The 12,727-nt window shown below is 44.1% G+C and overlaps 2 protein-coding genes across 2 annotated transcripts; one reads left to right on the top strand and one right to left on the bottom strand.

The window, feature by feature from the left end:
• Window positions 1-2,417: 2,417 nt before the first annotated feature.
• Window positions 2,418-3,191, top strand: LOC131938643 (uncharacterized). The gene has a single exon (XM_059296757.1). It carries the CDS (start codon window positions 2,418-2,420, stop codon window positions 3,189-3,191), a length of 774 nt encoding a protein of 257 aa, XP_059152740.1.
• A 1,639-nt stretch (window positions 3,192-4,830) lies between these two features.
• Window positions 4,831-6,336, bottom strand: LOC131938653 (putative G-protein coupled receptor No18). The gene has a single exon (XM_059296769.1). It carries the CDS (start codon window positions 6,334-6,336, stop codon window positions 4,831-4,833), a length of 1,506 nt encoding a protein of 501 aa, XP_059152752.1.
• Window positions 6,337-12,727: the final 6,391 nt, after the last annotated feature.

A 12,727-nucleotide genomic window follows, 5' to 3' on the forward strand; every position in this document is an offset into this window, starting at 1 on the left:
TAAGTATTTAAATGGATTAAAAATCATAACTATATCCCGAGTTCCCATCGCCTGTTGTTTTATATAAGAATATTCGAGAAAGTTTAGGGGAGATCACTCCCGGTTTATTTCTTTTTGTCTCTTTTGGTAATCATTCTAATGTATAAAGCTCAAATGCATTCTGTGGCTCTGTGACAGTAGAGAGCACGAAAACGGACCCTTGACATCAAAGGAATAGGGTTAAAAAACTCGGCTTGATCGCCATAGTGTAATACACATAAAGTGTTTATTCTCGAAATTAATAACTTAAAAAATAATGTGAATGGTTTTGTAAAACAAGTTTAATTTTCCAAACTAAAGATTTTAAGTAACGTCACATGGAAAAACTAACGTTAAAGAAAATATATATCATCCTTCACAAAAATTAAGGTCTACTAAAATACTACACTTTTTTCCACGTATTGCTAATTACTTCCTTTGATAGATCACAAAATGGTTTTTTACTTCCCTTTAAAAAAACATTACGTCGGGTAAAAAATACTTTTTATTATTTTGTTTTGGGGTGAAAAAAAAATTATATAATTTGCGTGGATTGATAATGTGTAATTTAGTAGGTAAAACACGTAAATTTTAAATACTGCCTTTTATTTATTTTATACACTGAACGATCTGTTTACTAATTATTATTTTTAAGCAATAACAATTTAGAAGCCGCTCCTAAACTTCCTCTATAATTACTTCTATCTTTCCGTTTGCGGACAAGCTTTGGGTGTTATAGTCGTTCACAAAATTGAAACAGGCGTGTCCGCCGGCGCCCCAGCAGGGTTCGATTTGGCACCCTGGGGTATCATGTGATGTTTTGGTGTAAACGTTTGTTTAAACGAATGCGATAGGCTGTGAATAAAAAGTGTTCCTATAGTCGTACACTAAATCGGATCCAGGGCGTCCTCTTGCGCTACGACAGGGTGCGATTTGGCACCCCAGGCCTTACCGTGAGCGCTATGGCGCCTAAGTTAGTTCGATGGACTATCGATAAGAAAGGTTACTATAATCCTTAACTAAATCGAAACCGGGCACCCTCTGGTGCCCCGACAGGGTGTTATTTGGCGCCCCGGGCATTCCCTTGAGTGCTATAGCGCCGACGTTCGGTTGCGTTTATGTTTCCTTATGCTTTTTTATTTGCTTTTGGTGTTTGCGTTACGTTTTTGTTTGTGTTACCGTTTTTTTGTCTGTGTTTGGCTCTACATATTTGCATTTGTTTTTGTGTTTATGTTTTGTTTTTGGTTGGTTGCAGTTAGGGTTAATTAGAAAAATAATATATTTCCTAAACCCGGGCAAGCTCGGGTAAATGCTGATTACTAAACACACAAGTCATTGTCCTTTACGGATAGGTTTTTCACATAGGCCAGTGCAGGGCCTGGCCGGGGCGGCTAGTTATATATGAAGCTCAGTAATTACACGGTGAGTTAAATAGTGACTAGGTCAATTTATTGATCCAGTCTTTGGTGGATCGGTTGTTGGTGGTTGTGTTGGTCTATTCTTTGTTGCACCTCATTGTCTATTGCTGCTTTGTGTTTGCATGTTTTGTGTTTGCCGGTTTTGTGTTTGCCGGTTTTGTGTTTGCCGGTTTTGTGTTTGCCGGTTTTGTGTTTGCATGTTTTGTGTTTGCCGGTTTTGTGTTTGCCGGTTTTGTGTTTGCTGGTTTTGTGTTTGCCGGTTTTGTGTTTGCCGGTTTTGTGTTTGCCGGTTTTGTGTTTGCCGGTTTTGTGTTTGCCGGTTTTGTGTTTGCCGGTTTTGTGTTTGCCGGTTTTGTGTTTGCCGGTTTTGTGTTTGCCGGTTTTGTGTTTGCCGGTTTTGTGTTTGCCGGTTTTGTGTTTGCATGTTTTGTGTTTGCACGTTTAGTCGACGGTCTCTAGAGCAGATACATCGAGTTCAAATATTTCTGTGACCTCGTGACCTCGTGACCTCGTGCCTTGGCATTTGAAGAGATCGTCTTGTCATTGCTGTGTCCAGCCGCTTTTATTTTCTCTAACGTGAGTCGGGTATCCATCAGCCCCCGGGGTAAGAGATTTAGGTAGCAGTCGTGCGCTCTGCTCCGCGACCACGCCGTCCTATGGGTTGTTAAAGTGCTGGGTGGTTATAGTGCTGGGTTGTTAAAGTGCTGGGTTGTTAAAGTGCTGTGTTGTTAAAGTACTGGGTTGTTAAAGTGCTGGGTTGTTTCCCTCCACCAGCTTAGTGCCAGCTTCCGAATTTTCATCCAGAACAATTTGTGTAATTATAAAATTAGAATCTCTACTTTTCCAATGAGTTCAACTTTTATTTCCTACAGCAGCCTTGTATTAGAACTCAAAAATGCAGTTTGAAATGTTGTGATGAATTTTAATCTATGGGAAATAAGAAGCGTTTATTCATTCCAAAAGTATTAAGTACACGCAGTTATGGCCCTTGAGCTGAAGGTACTTAATGCAGACCCCAGAACCTCTGGGTCACTGGGTCACAGAACCACTGGGTCACAGAACCACTGGGTCACTGGGTCACAGAACCAATGGGTCACTGGGTCACAGAACCACTGGGTCACAGAACCACTGGGTCACAGAACCACTAGGTCACAGAACCACTGGGTCACTGGGTCACAGAACCACTGGGTCACTGGGTCACCGAACCACTGGGTCACTGGGTCACAGAACCACTGGTCACTGGGTCACAGAATCACTGGGTCACTGGGTCACAGGACCACTGGGTCACAGAAACACTGGGTCACAGAACCACTGGGTCACTGGGTCACAGAACCACTAGGTCACAGAACCACTAGGTCACAGAACCACTGGGTCACAGAACCACTAGGTCACAGAACCACTGGGTCACAGAACCACTGGGTCACTGGGTCACAGAACCACTGGGTCACAGAACCACTGGGTCACAGAACCACTGGGTCACAGAACCACTGGGTCACAGAACCACTGGGTCACAGAACCACTAGGTCACAGAACCACTGGGTCACAGAACCACTGGGTCACTGGGTCACAGAACCACTGGGTCACAGAACCACTGGGTCACTGGGTCACAGAACCACTGGGTCACTGGGTCACAGAACCACTGGGTCAAAGAACCACTGGGTCACAGAACCACTGGGTCACAGAACCACTGGGTCACATAACCACTGGGTCACAGAACCACTAGGTCACAGAACCACTGGGTCACAGAACCACTAGGTCACAGAACCACTGGGTCACTGGGTCACAGAACCACTGGGTCACAGAACCACTGGGTCACAGAACCACTGGGTCACAGAACCACTGGGTCACAGAACCACTAGGTCACAGAACCACTGGGTCACAGAACCACTAGGTCACAGAACCACTGGGTCACAGAACCACTGGGTCACAGAACCACTGGGTTACTGGGTCACAGAATAACTGGGTCACAGAACCACTGGGTCACTGGGTCACAGAACCACTGGGTCACAGAACCACTGGGTCACAGAACCACTGGGTCACAGAACCACTGGGTCACAGAACCACCACAGTCCTCAGAGAGCTACAGGCCAGATAAATAATTGCAACCAAAATTTAATATTTGTCGTGAACTTTTGAAATCCGCCCTACCTTACCCCACCCACATTACCCCCAGCTGAAGAGCACCACTTACCTTCTCTTTGTTGAAGCGAGTTGAACCTGGTGACCAGTTCGTTCAGAGATGGACTTTAAAATGTGGGTTCACTTAGTGCACGACAGCGCATGCGCTAATTAAAATTCTGTCATTCAAGTTTAATGAGCAGTTAGACAAAGAAAATACACATCTCTTGTCTGTTTATAGCCTCATCGAGTTAGTTCAGAATTGTAATTAGCTGCCTAATATTTTCTTTGATCCGTTCTCAAGGTACTGAGGTCAAGGTCAGCTAGATGAGATTCCGGCCTCAGCATGTTCATATTTTTATAGTTGAGTGCATGCACTTTATTTAAGTACTCAAACCTTGTCGATATATGTATATATATTGCAGTTTTATATATACACACACACACACACACACACACACACACACACACACACACATATATATATATATATATATATATATATATATATATATATATATATATATATATATATATATATATATATATATATATATATATATATATATATACGTATGAATATTTTAAAATCATCTCTCTCCTTAAGTTTCTTGGTTTAGAAAATTGTATTTTAAAAAATGTTTCAATAGCCAGGTAGCATAGAGACTGCAGATAAAACAAATACAAAACAAAGCACTTTGTTTTTTCTGAGATAACAACACATAATGTTGGAAGGTGTTTTTTTCTCGCATCGTGTGGTATCTTCTTTGTTAACATCTGTTTTGTTAACATCGTCTTTGATTCTGTATTCTTTCTTCTCCAACCCCGGATGTATACACACATCAGTATAGGTCCAAGACAGGTCCAAGACAGGTCCAAGACACGTCCAAGACAGGTCCAAGACAGGTCCAAGACAGGTCCAAGACAGGTCCAAGACAGGTCCAAGACAGGTCCAAGACAGGTCCAAGACAGGTCCAAGACAGGTCCAAGACAGGTCCAAGACAGGTCCATGACAGGTCCAAGACAGGTCCAAGACAGGTCCTAGACAGGTCCTAGACAGGTCCTAGACAGGTCCTAGACAGGTCCAAGACAGGTCCTAGACAGGTCCTAGACAGGACCTAGACAGGTCCAAGACAGTTCCAAGACAGGTCCAAGACAGGTCCTAGACAGGAAGGAAACAGACAACCAAGTCGGTCAAAGACAGTGCTGTATGTGCTGTATGTGCTGTACTCACCATAAGATTTACTAAAGTGTCATTTTACCAGACAAATAAGATTTAGGATTTAGTTTCTGTTTCTGCAGGCAAACTGCCTCTTAAAATAAAGTTGAGTCTCTTCCTAAAGTTGAAGTTGTAGCGGTAGTAGATGAAGATGCTGAGGCTGGCGTTTGTGTAGCCACACAGCTGACTGAACTCGACCACAGCACCGAGGAGGTAGTTGGTGTCGTAGGTGGACGGCAGGACGGTCCTGACCAGAGAGTACAGCACGAAGGGGAGGTTGTTGGTGTCGTAGGTGGAGGGCAGGACGGTCCTGACCAGAGAGTACAGCACGAAGGGGAGGTTGAGGAGGACAAACATGAGAGAGACGAGCGCCACTGTCTGCACCACGCGTAGCTCTTTCCCCGTCAGCGAGCTCATACTGGCGTGCTGGGCTGTCGTGCCGGACTGCCTTGCCGGACTGGCATGCTGGGCTGTTTTGCCGGACTGCCTTGCCGGACTGGCATGCTGGGCTGTCGTGCCGGACTGCCTTGCCGGACTGGCATGCTGGGCTGTTGTGCCGGACTGCCTTGCCGGACTGGCATGCTGGGCTGTTTTGCCGGACTGCCTTGCCGGACTGGCATGCTGGGCTGACGTGCCGGACTGACGTGCCGGACTGGCGTGCTGGGCTGTTGTGCCGGACTGACGTGCCGGACTGGCGTGCTTGGCTGACGTGCTGTGTCGGAACCTAAGGGCTGCCTGCAGCTTTAATGCCAGCACGGTCAGACAGATGAGAACGACGATGAAACACGTGATGAAAACGACGTTACGGTTTAGGATGTCGTTGACGACCCGGATGGTCGGCCAGTCGCTGCTGACCAGGCGTGCCCAGGATGACGTGTTGGTCGAGGGGTCGAACCTCTGCAGCAACGTCTGGGCCGTGAGGGTCGGGGTCCGCAGACCCACGGCTAGCAGGAGCGTGGCCAGCACGATGACGTAGGTCCTGGTCAGGGAGAACATGGACCGGAAGTGGATGGGGAAGACGACACAGCAGCAGCGCATGACGGCCAGATAGACCGTGAGCAGCATGGAGTGGTCGTAGAATATCAGGGAGTACCAGTACAGGAAGTCTTGGACGTCGGCCGGCCGGATCAGCCAGCCGGACGTTCTGAGGATGACGTTGACGGAACACAGCCGGCAGATGACGGAGATGGAGGCGAAGCTCAAGTCAGAGACAGACAGGGCGAGGAAGGAAAAGGTCATAGCGTCCCTGACCTTCATTGTTCTGAAAACGAGAATGTTGACGGAGTTTGAGCAGAGCCCGAAGGTGAGAACCAAGACACAGGTGAGGGAGTTGGTCAAGCCATAGGTGTACATCGCCTCGTCTAGCACTAGCCCTGCCAGTCTAGGCGGCTGGTTCACTGGCTGTGTGGCTAGCTGTGTGGCTAGCTGTGTGGCTGTGGCTAGCTGTGTGGCTGTGGCTAGCTGTGTGGCTGTGGCTAGCTGTGTGGCTGTGGCTAGCTGTGTGGCAGGGGCTAGCTGTGTGACGTCGCTAGGCTCACTGCCAACAACGCTAAGGTTGCTCATGGCAACAAGAAAGATAACTCCCGCGAGAAGCGACACAGTTTATTTAGGTATTCTGTTTTTGTTACTGTATAAACTGGGTTTAGCGACTCCTTTTAAGAATTTCTTTTCCTCTGTCTATTTGTTCAGAAATACTGAAATGATTTTTTCCTTGGAATGCTTCAAGCAAAACATGCTAATGAACAAAATGAATAAAATTTCATCGATGTATCTGTTTAGGTCTCTGTTTGACCAAGTAAAAACATCTTAGCAAATAATTGTGTTTCTGTCGTGATAATTTGTTAGCTGTGATAATTAGTCGTGATGGTTTGAATCATCTGTTTGATTCAGAAAGATGACGCCGTCTGCTGACATTTTTATCTAGCACGTGTTAGTTGCCTAATTGGATGAACGGCACGCGATGACAGACGCGATACATTCACGGATTGTTGTAATCAATTAAAGTTCAATTAAAGTTCAATCAAACTTGGCGCCGACTTGAGACAACATCCGATCGATTTATCGATCATCCCTCCCTCCCTGCCCACGTACTTGATCTTGTCGTCAAATAAATTAATTGTAATTAGTGTTTGAAGGAACTTTAATTTTAATTAGGATTTATTTGAAGTTGTGGTAGACATTCGCGAAGATGATCTCTGGTGAGCGGGTGAGTTGTCTGATATATTTTGGTTGTCTGATATATTTTGGTTGTCTGATATATTTTGGTTGTCTGATATATTTTGGTTGTCTGATATATTTTGGTTGTCTGATATATTTTGGTTATTTAGCCCTTTTTATATTTCATTGTAGTCTGATAAATCTTGATTTTCTGATATAACTTGTTTGTCTGATGTCTAGAAATGTGGAGCTAGCCGTTAGCCTCTGAAAGCTACTTTACTTGTAAAGTAACAGTGATCGTTGTAAATTTTTCTTTAATATTAATCTGCTTGTTGTAAAGTTACTTTAGGAACCGGCAATTCAAGGGGTGGTTGAAGTAGAGTTCACCTATTTCTGTGTCCTCTGTAGATTAAATGATTGAGTGGTCTGTTTCTTGGTTAACCGCATTTTATTTCCCTAACGTGAGCCAGGTACCCATATGAGCTGAGTGGACTCAGGGACGTGGTGTTTCTTTCAGGAATCACGAGAGAATACCAGCTCCCCCCTCCCCCCCCCCCACCTTGACTCTGACTCTCTCTCTCTCTCACACACACAGACACACACGCACACACACGCACACACACACTGAGCCAAATGTTTAAAAGAAAAAGTCACACATAGAAGTCGTGAGGATTTCTGCCCGGGTTTTGAACCTGAGACTTTAGCGTGGCCGTTAAACGACCACAAGACCGTCGAATTTATTTTGTTGCTGTAATTAATGTATTGTATAAACACAATGTGTTTTGTAGAGCTAAACAATCAAATCTGACTCAACTCATGATTCGATCCGTGTTTACCCCAGTGTTTACCCCAGTGTTATCCCAGTGTTATCCCAGTGTTTTCCCAGTGTTATCCCAGTGTTATCCCAGTGTTATCCCAGTGTTATCCCAGTGTTTACCCCAGTGTTATCCCAGTGTTATCCCAGTGTTATCCCAGTGTTTACCCCAGTGTTATCCCAGTGTTATCCCAGTGTTATCCCAGTGTTACCCCAGTGTTACCCCAGTGTTATCCCAGTGTTATCCCAGTGTTATCCCAGTGTTACCCCAGTGTTATCACAGTGTTATCCCAGTGTTATCCCAGTGTTATCACAGTGTTATCCCAGTGTTACCCCAGTATTATCACAGTGTTATCCCAGTGTTACCCCAGTGTTATCACAGTGTTATCCCAGTGTTATCCCAGTGTTATCACAGTGTTACCCCAGTGTTACCCCAGTGTTACCCCAGTGTTATCCCAGTGTTACCCCAGTGTTATCCCAGTGTTACCCCAGTGTTATCCCAGTGTTATCACAGTGTTATCCCAGTGTTACCCCAGTGTTACCCCAGTGTTATCCCAGTGTTACCCCAGTGTTACCCCAGTGTTATCACAGTGTTATCACAGTGTTACCCCAGTGTTACCCCAGTGTTATCACAGTGTTATCCCAGTGTTATCACAGTGTTACCCCCAGTGTTACCCCAGTGTTATCCCAGTGTTATCCCAGTGTTACCCCAGTGTTATCACAGTGTTATCCCAGTGTTACCCCAGTGTTATCCCAGTGTTATCCCAGTGTTATCCCAATGTTATCCCAGTGTTATCCCAGTTTTACCCCAGTGTTATCCCAGTGTTATCCCAGTGTTATCCCAGTGTTATCCCAGTGTTATCACAGTTATCCAACATGTCCTAGACTACGACCTCCCCCCCCCCCCGCCCCCAATTAAAAACATAAAATATCAAGTAAGTACAAATTATTCATTTATTTATATTTATTTTTTATTTCCTGTTCAGTTATTACTTCCTCATACACAAACTATAGAAAATGTTTTAAAAACCTACACAATAAACCCGGAGTGATCTCCCCTAAACTTTCTCGAATATTCTTATATAACACTATGGGGGATGGCAACTCGGGATATAGACATGATTTTTAATTACTTAAACTTTTTAAAATAGAATATAATCTCGTAGAAAAAAAAAGAATTACGCACCAAGTGAACACCAAACATTCTGTGTATAATAGTGCAGGATATTATTAGTACTTTAGAAATTCATATGCGTTTTTATGAGATATCGGAAACAACGAAAATTATTACTTCCAGTCAAACGGAAATTACTCAAAATTTGAAAGAAGGCAGAGAATTAGATAATTTAATTACATGTGACAAATTTTATTTATCTATCTGAAATATTACTCAAGTTATAGGCTTTTGAAAAACGATATAATACTTATATATGACATTTCATCCACCTAGCTGTAACGTTACTCAAGTTATTGTATTTACAGACACACACACACACACACACACACAGACACACACACACAGAGAGAGACACACACACACACACATGCGGACAAGATTTCAAAACTATGTTTTCCATCTCAGGGAGCTATAAAACGTCGAGATTTGCAAACAGCTCGATTTTTTAAAAATATAATTTAAAAAAAAACAAGTGTAAATCTTGATTGTCAAAAGGATTTGCTATCCCCAACAATGAATAAAAGTTTAAGGTAGATCGATCCCGCTTCATTTAGCGAGATAACTTTTAAAATAAACTATTGAGATAATGTTGGTAAAATTACCCCAAACAAATCTTGGTCAAAGGGAAGTAACAAAAATAAAACAAGATTCTTACATTTTTCTAAACGTTGTCTCACTTTGCTATATATTAATTTCATATTTTATTACCTCTCCACTTAAATTACAATGAGCAAATTGTTAAAATACTTATGAAATGAAACACGCACATTTTTAAACTATGTGTAGTGTGACTGTCGTGTGATCTTAGGCAGTTGACTTTGGTTCGAATCCCACAAATTTATCCATTACACCTCGTCCCGCACACTATGGTGAGGTGGGACAAGTGACGTCATCCTTCGTGTAGGGCTAGCTGTGATGTGGCTATTACACATCACTAGTGGTCAAATATAATTGTATAGGGTGAAAGATTGAAAGCACACACAGGGGTAAAAAAATATTTAAAATTTATTCAACAATTTAATTACATAAAATAATATTCCAATAACAATTGGTTGGATAAATAAAATTAGAAAATGGTTTTATGGTAATTGATTCAACAGATACAAATTAGATAATGGTTTCATGGTAATTAAATCAACAGATACAAATTAGATAATGGTTTCATGGTAATTAATTCAACTGATACAGTTTAGATAATGATTTAATGGTAATTAATTCAACAGATACAAATTAGATAATGGTTTCATGGTAATTAATTCAACAGATATAAATTAGATAATGGTTTCATGGTAATTGAGTGATGAGTCCCCGAAGAGAGCTGTTGTCTCCAGTACTTGAAAGGTCACGCATGGCTTGTGATGTCCGTCCTTAAGGTCAAGGTCATCCACCGAGCACAGGTCACGCTTGAGTGGGTTGGGCAGACTCAGCTGCTGGACTTTGGTCCGTCTCTCTGGCATCGGTCCCAGAGCCTTGACCAGCGCCTGTCTAGCCAGAACCAGCAGGGTCCGGGGATGGGACAGCATCTCCTGCAGGTGAAGTAGATTGTGTGGGATGACGTCTTCAGTCGTGGGGCTGGGGACGTACGGTCGAATGATCTGGTCGTTCAGCAGACGGTACTTGAGCTGGTTGAAATCCTTGAGCTCCTCCATCCTCCCCCGCCCCGCGTCCACAATCACGTCCAACACACCTGGCTGTACAGGTAGGATCAGGCACATGGTGAACACCCTGAAAAACCTGCAGGAGAGTGGCAGGTGTTAGTGGCAGGTGTTAGTGGCAGGTGTTAGTGGCAGGTGTTAGTGGCAGGTGTTAGTGGCAGGTGTTAAAGCTAACAAAGTATAACCAGTATTTGACAATGAGAGCCAGAAAGACCGGAACTAGACCGGCTGATGTAAACACTCACTTCTTGCAGCCCTCCAGAACGCCGTACTCCACCAAGAGCCGGACGGCCTCAGTACTCAGGGAGAGGGCAATAAGGAGGGCAGCCTCACAGTGCTCAGGGCCGGGGCCGGATGGCCGGACGCCGGCATCTAGGTAACGCTTCATCATGCGGACATTCCCGTTGATGGCTGCCATGATAAGGCCGTAGAAGAGAAGGACAGGGTCCTTGGGGTCTTTGATTCCAGAGTTGGTATCACGTGACATGATGGCCAGCTGATCCATGACGTCCAGTCGTCCGTGTGAGGAGATGCTGGGGACATCATGTGATGGATGGATGGATGGATGGATGGATGGATGGATGGATGGATGGATGGATGGATGGATGGATGGATGGATGGATGGATGGATGGATGGATGGATGGATGGATGGATGGATGGATGGATGGATGGATGGATGGATGGATGGATGGATGGATGGATGGATGGATGGATGGATGGATGGATGGATGGATGGATGGATGGATGGATGGATGGATGGATGGATGGATGGATGGATGGATGGATGGATGGATGGATGGATGGATGGATGGATGGATGGATGGATGGATGGATGGATGGATGGATGGATGGATGGATGGATGGATGGATGGATGGATGGATGGATGGATGGATGGATGGATGGATGTATGGATGTATGGATGTATGGATGTATGGATGTATGGATGTATGGATGTATGGATGTATGGATGGATGGATGGATGGATGGATGGATGGATGGATGGATGGATGGATGGATGGATGGATGGATGGATGGATGGATGGATGGATGGATGGATGGATGGATGGATGGATGGATGGATGGATGGATGGATGGATGGATGGATGGATGGATGGATGGATGGATGGATGGATGGATGGATGGATGGATGGATGGATGGATAAAAAAACTTGCTGTACCTCTTAAGTCTGGCCAGTGAGCTGGCCATAATGTCTTCTCCTGGGAGTTCAATGCTGAGGTCAAAGGTCACTAGCCTGGCCACGTTCTTGTAGTTCAGGTTGAGGTAGTGTGTGGTGACTGACGTCATCGTGCACGTGCTGGCTGAGGGTGAGTGACACTGGTGAGAGGGGGGGGGGGGGGTAGATGGTGGGGATTTGTGCCAGGTTGTAACACGGGCATTTTTCCAAAGTCATCAAACTTGTTCTACAATTTGTGCCTGGTTGTAACATGGGCACTTGTGCCACAATCATCATAATTGTTCTACAATTTGTGCCGTAATGTTTTGGATTTGTTCCACAGCATTGTCTCACAATGGCAATGATCTAATATACCAACACATTCATTAATTAGTTTAAGCTCATCATTACACCATTTGCTGGATGTATTTTGATTTGTCTGTGACAGCCCTTGGTGCGGGTACTGAACACAAATCTAATTGAGATCACATTAACGTTGCCTGCGTTCAATATTAAAAGCTACAATCTTTCTATCAGTATAGAGGCTACAGAACGTGAAAGTTGCCTGCGTTCAATATTAAAAGCTACAATCTTTCTATCAGTATAGAGGCTACAGAACGTGAAAGTTGGCTGCGTACAATATTAAAAGCTACAATTTTTCTACCAGTATAGAGGCTTCAGAACGTGAAAGTTGGCTGCGTGCAATATTAAAAGCTACAATCTTTCTATCAGTATAGAGGCTACAGAACGTGAAAGTTGGCTGCGTGCAATATTAAAAGCTACAATGTTTCTATCAGTATAGAGGCTACAGAACGTGAAAGTTTTTCTTACCTGAGGTCCACGACACGAGATATTCAGGACGACAGCAGAGGATGTGGTTCAAATCTCTGACAGTATAATCTCCTTGTTGGTCAGTCGATACCAAATACTTATATACGCGGACCTCACTTGTGACGTCAAGGTACCCCTCATTA

This window comes from Physella acuta, unplaced genomic scaffold (genome assembly GCF_028476545.2).
Source record: "Physella acuta isolate Inbredline_101_S28 unplaced genomic scaffold, ASM2847654v3 ptg000017l, whole genome shotgun sequence".
NCBI classification, from domain to species: domain Eukaryota; kingdom Metazoa; phylum Mollusca; class Gastropoda; family Physidae; genus Physella; species Physella acuta.

Bases quoted from the DNA above. Each gene is read 5' to 3' on its own strand.
- LOC131938643 (XM_059296757.1), top strand. From the start codon at position 2,418: ATGGCCCTTGAGCTGAAGGTACTTAATGCAGACCCCAGAACCTCTGGG.
- LOC131938653 (XM_059296769.1), bottom strand. From the start codon at position 6,336: ATGAGCAACCTTAGCGTTGTTGGCAGTGAGCCTAGCGACGTCACACAG.